This window comes from Equus przewalskii, chromosome 1 (assembly GCF_037783145.1).
Source record: "Equus przewalskii isolate Varuska chromosome 1, EquPr2, whole genome shotgun sequence".
NCBI lineage: Eukaryota > Metazoa > Chordata > Mammalia > Perissodactyla > Equidae > Equus > Equus przewalskii.
This window is the reverse complement of record NC_091831.1, coordinates 62662658-62679501: the sequence shown is the minus strand read 5'-3', so window position 1 is coordinate 62679501 and position 16844 is coordinate 62662658. Positions and strand designations below refer to the sequence as shown.

General features: G+C 45.2%; 1 protein-coding gene across 1 annotated transcript in view; it reads left to right on the top strand.

Moving 5' to 3' along the window:
- DUSP29 (dual specificity phosphatase 29) overlaps positions 1-16844 on the top strand; it is a 38337-nt gene that overhangs the window by 10096 nt on the left and 11397 nt on the right. The window contains exons 2-3 of the mRNA XM_008542820.2: positions 1818-2048; positions 14932-15152. Coding sequence (XP_008541042.1) covers positions 1818-2048; positions 14932-15152 — 452 coding nt within the window. The remainder of the gene's footprint in view (positions 1-1817; positions 2049-14931; positions 15153-16844) is intronic.

Here is a 16844-nt window from a genome sequence, read left to right as displayed (position 1 = left end):
TGAACAGTTGTTTTAAGTATCATTACTATTTCGATGTTTGACATGTTTCAATTCGCTGCAATTGTTTTTATTATTCATGTTCAAATTGTTCCATTTTTGACAAGAGGGAGCCTCTTTGAGTTTATTCTGAGTCCTTTTCACATGATCCTAGTGGTCTTGGAACTACCAACTCTTTTTTACATTTTTCAGATCCCTGGCCTGCCCCTCCTCACACTGCATCCCCCACCCTACCCCCTCCCATTCAGCAATTACTTCTCAGAAGACAAAGACCGTGTGTTACAAACATTCTCAACTTACAATCATCCTCATCTGTAAAATGGAGATAATAATAGCGCCTATCTCCTCGGGTTGTTAAGAAGATTAAATGAGTTAATAATTGTAGAGCACTTGGAACAGTGCCTGGCATAAAATACGTGCTACATAAATATTTGCTAACTAAATAAATAATATTTCCTCCCCATCACTCACCTCCATGTTTCTCAGTTACCTCACTTTTTACTCCTTCCTTCCAGTCTCAGAGCACCAGGAGCAAAACTTCCCTTCCAAGGGTGTCTGAGTGTAGATGTATCAGTCGTTCAACTCAGGGAACAAACCTGCCCAATTCCACAGTGAATTCATTTCCTTGGGGACAGTGGACACTCTTCTCCTGCATTTCACTTGCAGACCCTGACAAGCTCTCCAAACACACGTGTCAATCTCTAAACCCAGCTTTCTACCTTGGAACATCTCTTCTGAACCCCTAGTAAGTCAGCACAACCACCAGCCTCCTAGTGTGTGAGCGGCAAACAGTGACTTCAACTGTCTTAACAAGCTGACTAACCCTCACACAGCCAAATCTCCTCCTACTCTGTTGATCGAAAACAAATAAACAGCCAGTTTTCTTAATCAGCAAAATGGGTTTATTTTGGAAGAACAAAGAATTGCAATTTGGGACATGGTCTATTGTGAACCTCAGGCAAGTCTGGGAAAACAAAGGAGACAAACATTCTTTATGAAGTTGGGCAGGGCTGTTATTAACAGAGAGTCTATTGGAGGAAACTGAGAGTTTGAAGTATAGTGACTTTTCATTAGCTGAGTTATGGCAGTCTCTTATTGGCTGAGCTCTTGCGGGACAAGAAGGAATTTCTTCCTTCCTTCTGCCAGGGTAGTAAAGTAGTATCACTTCCTGTCCAGAGATGCAAGGTATGGCTCTGCCTGTGGGGGTCTGTAGCCTCCTGACTCCATTTTAAAGGAGGTTTCTGTTTATTAATTCTCACAACCCTACGGCTTCTGAAGCCCCGAGAATGTATATGGCTCCCAGACTACACAGGCTCTGGATTTCCAGATGTGCCCCTTCCAGTGGCCGACGGCTCTCTGCGCATGTTGAGTACCACCAACCTGGAATGGCAGGGACCTTCTGGGCCTTCCTATTCGGGTTCCAAATGGCCCAAACCAGCAGATTCCATTCAGATAAAGGAAAAAGTAGGCACTAAAGAAGAGGTAAAATCTAAAGGAAAGGAGGCAAGAGACCGGCTGCTGCAGGGATTTCTTAGGCCTGAAGCCGACCTCTGGTCTGTGGCAAATCCTCCTCAGCCCACGTCAGAGGGTGCCCAGCACTCTTGCTCTGGTGGAGACTGGAATGTTGAGGAAGTGTTGTTTAACTGTCATCATGGCCTCCCTGCTTGCCTCTGTGGCCTGGGAAGAGGAAGCAGGAACACAGCAGGCCAGCGAAATGCCTGCCAAAGCTTAAGATCAGCTTATCCCTACCTCTCTTTGTGAAGCCCATTTCCTACCTCTGTCCCCTGCTAACCCCAGTCCTGACTTTCTCTCATGACCAGCTGCAGAAAGGAAAGCAAATCCCTTGGCTCCAAAATGACATCCGGAGAACCGAAGACAAGCCTCAAGAATGCCTGCCCATCTGCCCGGAGGCTGCTGCCGAAGGCAGAGGAGGAGGAGGAGGCAGACTACTGCGCCCCTGGGGCCTTCGAGTTGGAGCGCCTCTTCTGGAAAGGCAGTCCCCAGTACACCCACGTCAATGAAGTCTGGCCCAAGCTGTACATCGGTGACGAGTAAGTCCCCAGGCCAATCCTCACCTTCAGCCTCGCCCAGGAGAAGGCAGCCAGCCCCTCCCCAAGTCACACCCTCGCCACCTCTTCACTATGAGCTTTTGCTTTTTAGCTTAGTTATTTTGTGAGAATTCTTTTAGTTAGGTCTAGGTTTATTTTCATATTACAGAAAACTCAGAAAAGGGGCTTAAGCAAGATAGAGCTTTATTTCTGACTCACATAAAGGAAGTCCAGAGGAAGTCAAGTTGGGGCCGTCACGGCAGCTCCAGGGTCATCAGGAACCTAGGCTTCTGTGCTTCTGCTCCACCATCCCAAGGGCGTGGCTTCCTTCCTCATGGTTACTGCATGGCTCAAGATTACTGATAGTGCTCCAGCCATTATCTAGGATCCAGACCACAGGAAGGCAGAAGGGAGTGAAGAACAAAAGGGCATCTTTCCAAAGGGAAATCTCACCTAAGACTTCCCCTACCCCTAGCTGCAAGGCAGGCTGGAAAATGTAGTTGTTTATTTTAGCTGGGTATAACACCAGCATGAATAAAGTCAGTTCTCAGTTTGGTGGCATAGAGCACATTAACCCATGTGTTGGGAAGCATAGGCCTAGCAAAGTTGAGATTGCTGTTCCCTCCACTAAATTTTTTTTCTCTTTTTTTTGTGAGGAAGATTGGCCCTGAGCTAACATCTGTGCCAATATTCCTTTACCTTACGTGGGATGCCGCCAGAGCGTGGCCTAACAAGCATGGATTTGAACCTATGAACCCTGGGCTGCCAAAGCAGAATGTGTGAACTCAACCACTATGCCACCAGGCCAACTCCTCCCCGCTAGATTTTTATAGCCACCATTCCCCACTCCTTAAACAATTGGGAAGTGCCTACTGTAAATAATATTAATAATAATAATGCCTGTCATTTATTGAATATTATGTGCCAGGCACTGTCTTAGCCATCTTCCATGTACGATCTCATTTTATTCTCACCATAGCCCAATGAAAGAGGTCACCTAATTACTCCCATTTTAAAGATAAGGAAACTGAGGTACAGAGGAGTTAAGTAGATGGCCAAAGGTCCCAGAGCTCAGTAGGTGGCAGAGAGCTGGATTCGAATACAGCCCAACCCAGAAGCTTTCATCTTAACTAGGACTCCTACTCCTCCCTCCCTCCCCCAGGATTTCAGCCCACATTCCATCTTTCCAAGGAGCGGGTGTGCAGGACCCTCCATGTGTGATTTCAATATACGTTGCGTTGCTTAAAACCTAAGGAGAACTGTCTAGTGGGAAGATCTAGGGGCAGAATTCTTTGCCTATTTTTTCCCTTAATATTTTTAAATTGAAAAAGTTACAAAAATTACATGCCCTTTGATACTAAATTAAACAACATAGAGGGTTATAAAAACAAACTGCATAATCTCCCTTTGTCCTCTCTTAATTTTGCCACTGAGTAACTAATATTAAGTTTACTTGCATACTTCTACGACTTTATGTATGCTATTGCAAACATAAGAAAACATATGCACACATATAAAGGGTTTTCATTTCTTTTAAAGAATTTTTAGCAAAAAGAAAAAAGGAATCATACAATTCTGTATTTTTGCTATTCCATAGTATAGCTGTACCCCAACTTATCCAATCATTTCCCAGTGTGAACATTAGGGGAGTCTAGGGCAAGGGTATATAGGGACTCTCTGAGCTGTTTTTTTCCAAAAATAATAGCTTCAGTGAGATCTATCTCATACTCCATAAAATTCACTCTTTTAAACTGTACAAGTGTACAATTCAGTGGTTTTATATAGTCACAGAGTTGTGCCCCTATCACCACTATCTATTTTCAAAGCATTTTCATCACCTCAAAGCATTTCGAATCCATTACGTACTCACTCTACATTCTCCATCTTGACCTAGTCTTAGGCAACCACCAATCTGCTTTCTGTTTCTATGGATTTACCTGTTCCGGACACTTCATACAAATGGAATCACAATATGTGACCTTTTGTGGCTGGCTTCTTTCACTTAGCATAATGTTTTCAAGGTTCATCCAAGTTGTAGCATATATCAGTATTCTATTCTTTTTTATTGCCAAATAATCTCTGTACCGTTTTGGCAACTTTTCTCTAAGTCTAAAATTAGTTCAAAATTAAATATACATACACTTGGACTCAAAATATCACTATAAGAGACGTAATTTATGGAAATAAGAGTACCAATGCATAAGGAAATATGCACAACAATGTTTATTTTAACACTGTTTGAAGTAGCCAAAAAAAGGGTGGGGGGTGGAATCTGAATCTCTTATCTTTTAATAATAAAATATTAAATAAATGTAGTAAACATATGGTTTTTCTACCATAAAAGCAATATATGCCCATTACATTAATATAGAAGTCTTTGTTTCTCTATTTGTAATAGTTTAAAGAGAACCTTCCTCATAGGGTTGTAAGGATTAAGTGAGATAATATATGTAAAATATTAGTGCAGTGCCTAGTACCTAGTAAGCACTCAATAAAAGTTAGCTGTAATAATAAAATAGTGATTAATGTAAGCAAGAAAACTTTTAAATCTCCCAGAACAGTCACCAAAGCCCACTAGTCTGAAGCCACTCCTATTAATAATTCAGTATATTTCTTTCTAGGCTTTCTGTGTATTATTTTTGGGTTTGAAATTTGTTTTTATATAGTTGTAACCATAATGCTTTTTCATTTTATTTTTTTCCCACATAGCATCATTCATAAACTTTTCCCTTATTACATCTCATATATTTAATTACTATATATATAATACACATATTATAATTATATATATACAATAATATATCAGATGGATATAAGATCATTTATTTAACCACTTCCCTATTGTTAGACATACCAGTTATTTCCATGTTCTCGCTTTTATAAATAATGCTGCAGCGGACATCTTTATGCATAAAAATTTTCTCAGATTTAGGATTATTTCCTTAGATCTGACCCTAAAAATGGTATAACTGGGGGAAGGAGGATTGAGATTTTAAGACTTACACTGTCTCTATGTCTTTGTCTATGCTGTTCCCTTTGTCTAAAATGCCTTCCTTTCATCTCATCTCTGTGTCCAGATTCTATCCATTCTTCAAAGTCCACTCACGTTACTTCTGCCATGAAGTTAGCTTTCCCCAATCCCTGTAGTGAGAAGAAAGTTTTTCTCCCTGTACTATATTATTTACCTTTCCAACAGCATATAATAGTAATAACAGCTAATTGTATTGGATTCTCACCATGGACCGTGCCCTGTGCTAGGCATCTTTAAACTCCACAACAACCCTATGAAGGAGGTGCCATTTTTACTCCTATTTTACAAATGGGCAAACCAAGGCTCACAGAGCTCATCTATTTAGTCAATCAGTCAGTGAGTATTTACTGGGCACCTTAATAGGAGCTGTGGGAGATACAAAGAGGAAACTGAGGCTCAGTGAAATTAACTGACTAGCCCAAGGTCACCCACCAGCCAGTGATAGAATTTATACACAAATCCAGATCAAGAATATGTGGTCAGTCAGATAAAGCAGCTGTTCTACAGTTGAGGAGAAGCGGTGTGTAGAAATGTAACAGGGAACAGAGAGAGAAGTAGTTTGCAGGGATGGAATGCAGGGTTTGAGTCCTGACTCTGCCAGTTACCATCTGTGTGATCTTGGACAAACTGGTTTACATCCCTTCTCCTTGTACGGGCAGTAATAGGGCATATCTCATAGGGTGAAGATTAAATGAATTAAAACAAGTAAAGTGCTAGACTAGTAGCTGGCACACAGTAAACCCTGAGTAAGTGTTTGGTATTAGTATGGATCTGAGAAAGCATTACAGAAGAGGTGAATCCCAAGCTTGACTTTGGAAGATGGGTAGGATTTCAACAAAATTCCAGCCAGAAGGAGCAGGATGAGAAAAGACATAGAGGTAAGAGCAAACAGGGTGATTTACCTGGAATACAGGGGACAAATGTGGGAGAAGGGGCACTTTCAGAAGGTCTGGGATTATGCCATATTTTACCAGTGTGTGGTGAGCTTAGATTTAGCCATGTGACAACAGGTAACCCCAACATCTTGGTGGCCTACCACAATAATAGTTTATTTCTCACTCATGTGATGTGTCCCTGGTGGACACGTCGGCTGGTTCTAACTGTGCTTCATGTCCACTTTACTCCAGGACCTAGGACTCAGAAGTAGCCCCTACCTGGGATTTTGTGAGTCTCCTGCAGAGAAAAGAGACACATGGCAAACCACAAGTTGACTCAGAAGTGACACATGCCACTTATGCTCACATTTCATTGGCCAAAGCAAGTCCATGCCAAAGCCTCAAGTCAACGGGGTAGGAAAGTGTAACCCAACCGTAGGGAGGGGCAGCAAATATTCCAAATGATAACACACAGACTGCCAAAGCCACAGTCTACTCTTGGGGTAGAGACTCTAGGCAGGTCCCTTTGCCTGATGAGTGAAAGGGCCTATATCCTCATCTCTAAAAATGGTTACTGAGGAGATTCAAAGAAATACGGAATGTGAAAGCATTTTGTAAATTATAAAGTAATAGACAAATGCAAATGTTATTATTATTATTGCTACTTAGTGAGAAAGAAACCTGGGAAGGTAGGTCAGGGTCAGCTTGTGGAAGGCTGAGGGCTGGCCAAGGGACTTCATTCAGGAAGCCACTGAGAGTGTTTGAGCAGGACAGACATGTTCTAGTTAGTAGAGTTCCAGACAGTAGAGCTTGACGCAATAAGATACGCTTGCCTCCTTGATATCTGACCATAACCTTGCTTCTTTCAACCAAGATGATGTCACTCCCCTTTCAGTTCAATCCAGCTCTGTCTAACCGAGCCTCAAAACAAACACACACACACACACAGTCTAGGCAAGCTCCATGGTCAGCGTGCGTGACCTGCATGCACAGCAGGGGCAGGGGGCTAAAGTCAGCACAGAGTGATGTTTGTCCCCTTCTCTGCTTAGGGTCCCTCCTAGACATCCACTTAACAAGGTTAACAAGACTCATAGATGCTTACTGAGCAATTAATTCCACTGCTAGTGCAACCACATGGAGGTTATAACCCAGCCGAGAGCAGGCACAGCTGCCGGCGTTTCTTGGTCTCTTTGCAGATGTTGCCCAAAGCAGCAAAAAGTTCCAAGCTGCCTTCTCATGCACAAAGCCTCAGTTTTAATTTGATATTTGCACTTAGGTTGAGTTTCTCCTTTCCCTAAAAGCACCTAAGACTTTTGAAAGTCGAGTACTAAGGCTCTGGAAGTTAGGGTGGTCAGGACCCAGGGTGAGGATGGGTGTCCTGGGGCAGCCAGAGCTACTGGCTGTACCTGGAATCTAGACCAGTGATGCCTGGGACCTGCTGGGGACCAGACTTACCCCCAAGAAGCAGCTCACTCTTTCCCCCACCCTCTCCCTTCAAGGGCTTCTTTATGGAGGGAGGCAGAATAGCTGAGCATCTGCTCCAGAGCCACGATGTCTGGGTCAAATACTGGTTTCTGTGTGGCCTCGGGCAAGTCACTCAAGCTTCCTGAGCTTCAATTTATTCACCTATAAGATGCAGATTTAATGGATTAATATATATGATGCTTAGTGCAGTGCCTGGCACACTCAGAAGTGTGAACTGTTATAGATCAGACAGGTTCTGGAAATTCGACAGTGTGAGAGGAAGGTAAAGAAGTCACTATTTTTGCCACTAAGGGTCCCTCATGCTAAGGGCAGGGCAGCCTTGGGACAGAAAACACCCCTGGTCAAATTTCTCCCATGAGATGCTATCATGAACCCAAGGCCAGGTTGGAAGGAAGGTCCCTCCTAATGGCCCTTCTCTAGCTCATGTACCAACTCCTTCCACAGACACTGTCCTGGCCTTCCAGGGCCCCAGTGGCCTAAGGCCTAAGGAGGCAGAGCCCCATCAAAGCCCTATGGGCCTGTGGGTTTCAGAATTTCTAAAGCATTTTCTCAGTCCCAGCTTATCTGAAGGGGATCACCTGGTGACTCCAAGTCCCTATTGCTTAACAGCCTGGGGAAAACAGAGGTGGCCCCACCACCACAGCCTGGGGAGAAGAGGCCACAGACAGGAGGGGGATGTGGTTGGTGTTCAGTGTGCTGGGTCAGCAGAGGGGGTTTGCCAGCCACCGTTTGGATATTCTCACAGAGAAGTCTTCCTCGCTCGAGGCGCAGCCACCGTCTCCCGACTCATTTCCCACAACTTGGTAGGGGGTCTGAATCTGCCACAGTGGGAACTGTAGGGTCAGCATGGAATAAAGCAAAAGCCCTCAAGCGGGATTCAGAGCACAGGGTTCAAGCTCCTAGTGTGGGTGGCCACTGTGTGTGGCCTTTAGCAAAACATTTTACTGTTCTGGGACTCAGTTTCTTTATTTGTAAAATAAAGGGATGACTTCAAAGGTCCCTTCCAGCTCTAAAGTAAAATTCTTTAAGAAATGTCCTATTAAATAAATTAGGCTTTATTAAGTTCAAGCACATACTTATTTTATTACTTTTAAGTCATTCAAATTAGGTTAACCAAGTGTTGCCCTCCAGAGAGCCAGGGACTGGCGTCAATGATGAGATAAGAATAATTCATCACCTCTTATCAATCAGCAGTCCCTAAATGGGTACTTCAAAAGTGCTTGAGTATGCTTGAAAGCAGTATGTTTCTGCAATTTAAATATTCTCACTTTAATCTCATTCATATCTTTCATTTGCTTAACAAAATCTTTTTTCTTTCCTATAGTCAGCAGGAGGGGAAATATCCTGGCTACTGTCAAAGTGCGTGCAAATTCCCAGCTAGGACAGCCTCCTGAAAGTAAGGCTTGGCTAAACAGGGTAACCGAGAAATTGCTCTTTCCTCTCCTGCTGTAGGCATCCCTGTGAGCCTATACCAGGGCGCTGTGGAGCTGCTTTGCCACTTGAGGGGCTGGGGCCCTAAGCAGCTTCCCATTTTTATTAAAAACACAGGTGCCTCCAAGGTCCGGCTTTTGGAGTCATCAACAGACAGCTGCCCCTGCCCATAAAGCCTGACTCCTCAAATGCCTGTGGCCAGCCCCAGGCAGCTGAGCTTGCTTTCCAGGGGTCTCTCTGTCTTACCCTTTCTGTTTTTCGGCTCCCTACCAAACCAACGGCCTCAAAAGCCAGAGGCATCTCCAGGGCCAAGCTGGAGTCGAGGAGGCTGGAAAGTGAGGTGAGGGCCAATCAACCAGCTGAGACAGCCCTCAGCTGGACAGAGGGCTTCTTATTGGTGCACCTGGACAGCTGCACCTCTCTCCCCAAAAAAGGAGAGCTAAAACTTGACCTGCTTCTTCAGGGTGGGCCACGGCTCATTTAGAATGCAGTGGAAACACAGCCAAGGTTAACAATTTAACATGCTGAATGTTACCTGAAAGAACTAGAAAACCTGGACTCTGAACCTCCAAGTACCAAAGATGACTTGGGTACAACAGGGCACCAGTCATGGGCAAGGCGACTTGGGCGACATGCCACAGGCCCTGGCCTGGCTGGGCCTTCTTACGCTGGGTGACAGCTTTTCAGTGAAGGCCTCAAGCAATGTCAACCATTTCCTTTCATGGTTAGCCAAATGCCTAGTCCCATCATTAATACAACATCATTTCTCAAAACCAGGCCTCCTGTGTATTCTCTCTTCCCTCTTTGCCCCCATCCTTGGAGGACTAGTTCTGGGGGAGTGGGGTAGACGTTGAAGAGATTTCTAAGAGTTAAAACTGCAGAGGCCACCTTGTGTCTTTGCAATAGTCAGTCTATCCTGAGAACTAAGGAAATAACATCAATAAAAATCATGGTATATATTTACATAATAAGTGAATATATGACATGTTCATTACTGAAAATCTACAACACAGAGATAGACAAAAAAGAAGAAAATTAAAATTCCCATTACCCATAATCTCATTACCCAGAGATAACCACTGATAACATTTTGGCATACATCTTTCTATTGCTTTTTCCCCCCGGAATTTGTCTTTTAACCTTTCAAAGGAACTTGAATATTGCATAATTCAACTTTACAAGAATATTGTAAGGAAAGTACTGCCACTGGAAGTGGTTCTATTTAACAAACAAAGAAAACTGAGGGTCCCAGAGGTTCAGTTGTTTTAGTTCACGCAGCCGTTCAAGCTTATAAACTCCACCTGTCAGCTCGGTGTCTTCTAGGAGCCTCGAACCCGGACAGCTTCATCAGCAAGCATTAAGAACAGCCACGAAACTAGGAAGCCAGTGAATCTCATTTTTGACAGGTGAATTGACTGAAATGAAAAGCTAGAAATGCGCCTGCTCTTTTAAAATCCACCTGCAAGGAGTAGGTGTGGGCAAGACTCCAAAGGAGGAAAAGGTCACCATCAGGGTCATGTCCATGAAATGATGTGAGACCACAACAGTGTCTAAAGCATCAGAATAAATAAGGCGCCAGATTACAGGATTTAGTCCTTGGTGAACAGGAGTCCACAATTCGGTGCAGGAAATCAGCAGGTCCTCACAGACAGGGGGGTATGAGAACCATCTGATCATTAGTGGGTCTCCTTCAATGCCCAATGCAGAATCCCAGCAACAGGGGAACAGCTGGTTTCCCACTGCAAGGAAGCTGGTGAAGGGCTTGTACAAACATATACACACACATCGCTCCTCCCCTCTGTGCAAAAGCATACACCTGGAGAAAATGGGCTTTCGGGTAGATGCTGAGGTGTATACACTGGGAATCAGGAGGGCACCAAGGGGTCTGAAAAAGGGGAATGTTAGGAATGCTGCCTCACAGAAAGTGCTCTTATTTGCCATTCCTCAAGGGTTGAGGGGTTGAAGCAAGCTTCCTGGAGGAACTCCAGAGGGGCTGGAAGGAAGCTGGCCCAGGCCAGAAAAAGTGGAAGGGAGGAGAAGTCTCTGCCTGAGGAAATTGGGCTATGTGAGAAGAACGTCACATCCTTGGCCCTCCAGCCTGGAGTCAGAATCCAGAGCTAGGCAAGAGGTCCACAGCGAAGAAGAGCTAAGGAGAACTTGGTCAAAAACAGGGATACGAAAATGTCCTTCAAAAGCAAACTGCACAAGGGCAACAAATTTGTGAGAAAATGTCCAACCTCATTGCTATAACAAAGTAATGAAAAACAAGACACTTTTTTTGCCTATGAAATTAGCAAAGAATAAAAGTCAGAATGTAAATTTGAGCAAGTTTTCTGGAGGATAATTTAGTAATGAGTATCACTGTGTTAAAAATGCTCATGCTCATTGACGCAGCAATTCCATTTTTAAAAATCTCTCCAGGACATAGAGATGTGCCCAAAGAAACACAGTGAAGCTGTTTGTTTACAGTGTTTCTTATAACACCTGCCACTCTCCCTCCATGAGAAAGAGACACAGAGAGAGAGAGAAACACAAATGTCCAAAACTGGGGGCTTGGTGAGGTAAAATTGAGATTTACGTATAGAATAGAATAGCATGCAGCTATTGATGGCTGTGTGTTGACATAGGAAGATGTTTACAACATATCACCTTGTCAAAGTTTTTAAAACTGTATATATATATAGTATTACACCCACCCCCAAAATGTATATAAAACATACAGATCTATGCATGGAAAAACAAATGGAGGATCTTAGTATATTAAAAAGCAAATAGTCTTTGTCTCTAGGGGTAGAAATACAGGTGGTTCTGTGTGCGTGTGTGGGAGGAGATATGTTTTCCACATTCTGCATTGAGCATGTGCTATTTTTGAAATTAAGTGGCATGTTATTTTAAAAATGAACAGATTGCTTACATCTAGGATTTTTCTTAAAACAACCAGAAACTAAGGATCTTGCTAGAAGTAAATTCCTGTATCTGTTTTTCTTCTGAGCTGTTCTCCTTCAGCAGAGGCAGATTTCTGTCTCTTTCTCAGATATCTGAGCAGGTGGCCCTGAAATTAAAAAACAAAACAAAACAATACAGTGCCAGACACTACCCTCCGGCTCCACCCCACACCCAGTTATGGCTGACCCAGGTGTCTAGACCAACTGGGGATCTGCTTCATCACAGCCCCTGTAGGCTAAGAGTACTAAGAGTCACCTGTTTATTTGCAGGTCCCTATTCTATCATGGATACCCTTCTGAGCCCTCAACTGGACTCTGAGTAAACCAAGCTAGGGGGAGATCTCCAGAGTGGTGTGTGAGGACACCACCTCCCCTTCCCAGGCCAGGTCACCACAGAGCCCCCCAAAACCTGCAGTGGGCCTCAGATACCCATCAGGTCTAATCTTCTCCATGAGCCCTTTCTCTCCCTCAGACATAGCCAAAACCAGCTCTGTGGGGTGAATGTGGAGGAGTCATGCAACGTCTTGTTGCATATCTACCCTGATCCTTGACCCCCAAAGCAGCAAAGCGCAAATTGTTATTTATTCAAATTGCCATTTGATTATGGTGAAACCCAGCTGCTGAACTGAGAGAGAACAGTCTTTATGCTGGGTAGGAACTTCCTGTCAAGGACAGTTAATTTTAATTTTTCCATTGAGCTCAACCTCAAAGTGAGGTTGATTGCTACTCAGCAAGATGGACTGCATTAGAGGAGCCTTTAATTGAGCACAGATCTATGTCCCCAAAGCATAATGTTTGTTGTATACATACTTTGGGACAAGAAGAAAAATGAAAAACAGACCTTTCCGAGGAAAAATTGAAAGCAGAATGTGTCCCATAGTTAGGATAACAGCGCCAAAAGCCAGCTGGGGGGCTTGGTAGAACTCCCCGCCTCCCCACGCCTCAGTTCCAATGGGCCGTTTGCAAATGTTTCTAAAAGCTCAATGCCTGTGTTCAGGTCTCTCTTTCCCAAACACTGGACTCCACTGTGGTTCCTCCTATGGCCAAAAAAAAAAAAAGCTCCAGGAAGCCAGCAATAGACAAGGGGCCCTTGGCTGAGGGGCCATGGCATGTTTTTTTGGTGCAAGGCTCCTCTCAGTCTAGGGTGTTGATTCACAGTAGCCAACATGGCCACTTCCGTCCGTGTCCTTTTACCACTGGCCTTGAGATGATCCCTCAGTTATGATTCCAGACCCTTGTCATCTCTTCCCTGAGCTGTAGAACTGGTCTTTGTGCTGTTGAGGGAGATGTTGTCCTAAAACCCAGAGGGGGTCACCCCTCCTCAAACACTATCAAAAGCTCTTCTCGACCCCCAAAACAGATTCTGGCATCTAAGCACTTCCATGATCAAATCCCACACTCTCTCTCCAAACCTTTCTCTACACTCATCTCATATCCTATGCTCTGGCCAAACCAGTTCCCTCCCTCCTGTCCTCATTCCCAACACATCAGCACGTCTGCTGTGACACTGCTCTAGTCCAGGCCCCCCTCCTCTCCTGGCTGTACAACTGCAATCGCCTCCAACAGAGCTCCCTGCTTCTATTTTTTGCCCCTCTCCAATCCATCTCCACACATCAGCCCCACTGATCTTCAAAAAAGAAAACAATGCTCACTCCTTCCTTAAAATCCTCTGTGGCATTCTACCACACTTCAAATAAAATCCAAACTCTCCCTATGGCCGACAGGGCCCATCTTTCCCACGTCCCCTTGTACACCACTCCCTCACTACTACAGCTACTGCTACTACTTTCCCTTCTGTTCTTAGCACTTACTATTCCCACTGCCTGGATGAAACACTTCTCCTCAGACTCTTCCCCTAGCTCCTTCTCATTCCTCAGTCTTAGCTTAAATGCCACCTCCCTGCAGTGGCCTTCGCTGACCATGTTGCCTAAAGCAGGATCACAGTCATTCTGCTCATTCTGCTATCTAAAATTATCCTGTTTACTTGTTGCTTAGTTGCTACCCCAATTAGAATCTAAGCTTACTGAGGGACCTTGACTAACCTATTCACTGCTGCATCATCAGCACCCAGGACAGTGCCTGGCATGCAATGGAACCTATATCATTTTTTGGGGATACATGATTGATTACAGGAAATAATAAACATTTCCTGAAAAGCCTTCATTTGCTCCAGCCTCCATCCCTTAGGTTGTGCCATTTCCTTGGCTTGGCGTGTCCTTGCCTCCTCCTTCCCTTTCATCAACACTCGCAGCAAGGCAGGCTCAGAAGCCCCTCTCCCATGCAGTCTCCCCTGCCCCTCTAGGCAGAAATGACTCCTGCTTCCTTTGACAGTCTACCTCTGTCTCACATTTCAAGGCCACCTATTTCAACATGACTTTACTCTTTGTTTCTAGAAATTCTTGCCTAGAAAGATAAGGCTATAAACTAGCAAATAACTTCACTGTTGGCTTCAGGAACTTCCCCGAAATCAATTCAAACAACAGACTGCTCAAATAGCTCTCCTTTTCAGAACAACGCTTTGCCCAACTAGGCAATGACTCACTTATCAAAGCAACGGTTTGGCATTGTGCTCACAAACCCCATGAACATCAGTATCAGGAATTTTGGCCAATCTCAGTCTTAAACCATTCATTCAAGCCCCCACTTCCACGCTCTTACAGACATTCGACGGTCAGAGGAGAGCACTGCTTTGCAGGGTCTCCTGAGGCTCCGTGAAGGTGGTCCTCTCCTTTACATTTGGCTTTGCATTCTGGTCACCTTTTGGGGGATTTGGTAGGTGACGATCCCCTCCTGCGACCACTGTAGTGTCCAGCACCAAGCTCTTCTGTATTTGGTGAATGATGAAAAAATGATGAACTGACCAATGAATAGCTCGCCTCCCCCAGCCTCCAACCCTCTCCCTTCTAGAACCGGCGGAGCTAGAAACATGAAATGGCACAGGCTGCTAAGATGTCAGTAGGAGCAGGGCTTTGGTCTAGGGTAGCCCTTCATTTCAATGACTAGTATTTATTGTAGAAGCCTGAATCGACAGCAGAAACCTGTAGGCGGCCCCCGAGTTTCCCCCCAGATCCAGACCAAGACACCGCCCAGCCCACCAGGCCCTTCTCCCTTGCGCCCAGGGCTACGGCGCTGGACCGCTATGGGCTGCAGAAGGCAGGCTTCACGCACGTGCTGAACGCGGCCCACGGCCGCTGGAACGTGGACACGGGGCCCGAATACTACCGCGACATGGCCATCGAGTACCACGGCGTCGAGGCCGACGACCTGCCCACCTTCGACCTCAGCGTCTTCTTCTACCCGGCGGCCGCTTTCATCCACGCAGCGCTCGGCAGCGATCACAGTAAGAGACCCGCCGCCCGCCTGCGGCCCCGCCCCCGGTCAGAGGCTGCGCCCCAGCCTGAGTCCCCGCCCTTCACCCAGGCTGGAAGCGAGATCCGAGTGCTTAAAGTCTGCTCCCCTCTCAAAGCCGGCCCTGTGGGAATTGCATGTGGTTGAACTGGAAACGTCTGAGCCCCTGGAGGCTGTGAGCCGCACTGAGCGTGCTGATGGTGGGGTTCGGGCCTTGCTTGCCGCTGTGGGGAATCAGAGTCGGGAGGGTTCAGAGGAGAGGCCTGTGGACTGAATCTATCTTCTCTAAGGCACATCAGCCAAGCGGCAGTCTGGGCGGCCCTCAAAGCTGGGATGCGGCTGAGACACTAATTGTGCCTGGGCACAAACCCGACTAAAAGCCAAAGCCTTCAATGCCAGAAAACCCTCAGGGAGCTGACTTGAGTGGGAATCTGTGGAGAGACTTCAAATTCTCTTGCCAATCAACCAAGCCCACAGCCTCCCTTCCTGCTCCCTTCCCCCCAAGTCACAGTCTGGTGAGGCCTCTTGTAGAACGTTGACAACCTCGCCTATATAAGTGACAAACTATATGTGAGAATCTGAGTTTTGCACCCATAATGTCCAAGTTTCCCAAGGTTAATTATCCATCTTTTATATCATAGTGCTAGTCCTTGCCCTCAAAATGCAGTTTTATCTGTCCTAATCCAGGGAAAGGCTACAAGGCTATTTTGGAGAGAAGGGCACAGTTAGGTAGGCATCAGGTAAGAGAATATGCAGTTATTGCTGCAGGGTTTATTTCAGTGACATACCATAGAGGCCAGAGGGACTTCAGCTCCCTAATCTGTTCTCTGACTTCAGTCCCATGTGTCACACCCCTTTATGGGGCCATCATGTAATTCAGAGCATCCAGTTACTGAAAGTCTTTCTTATCACAAGAGGTTGGGACTACAAGGCTCATTGACTGGCCTGCTTCAGAAACTTACAACATGTGCCTGGGCCTAGGCCATGTCTGCTGAACAGTCCCAGACCTTGATGGCTGTCCCAGGGTGGCCCTGGCCCCATAGCCAGCCATAGGCATCAACAATTTGTCATTATTTTGGTCCAGAAAGCAATGTCATGATGAAAAAAAGCCCATGGAGCTCAAGTGCTTGTATTAGGGGATGCCTCATTTCAAAGTCATCCTTTTATGAGTCTATTTATGGACCATCTTTCGTGTTATGCACATTTTGAGTTTCCAAGCAGGATCAAAAAGCAACTGGACTCTGACTCATTACCATGAGGTGAAATTCACCTCAAAGTATTTGAGGTTAACTGAAAACATATTTGGTATGAAAAAACAAAAAGCTACAACCACCCAATCCTTCAGATTCTGTTTAATGTGCTCACTTGCCATTACTATATCTTCGACCCTCACCTTAATGGAAGGGGTCTGGCAGGCTTTGGAGAAGACAGGCTGGGTTGAAATTCATGCTGCACACCTCACTAACAATGTGATTTCTCTGAGCCTTCGTTTCTCCATCTGGTGATGAAAATATTGACCTTGAAAGGTTATAATGAGGATCAGCAGTACCCACATAAAGCATTTGGCATAGGACCTGGTGCACAGCAGTCTCTCAGATGTGTTTGATAAAGAGAGGTCATGCACCGTGAAACACATAACCACACCAGCACATGCACATCATAATAATAAAGTTTCTAATCCCCA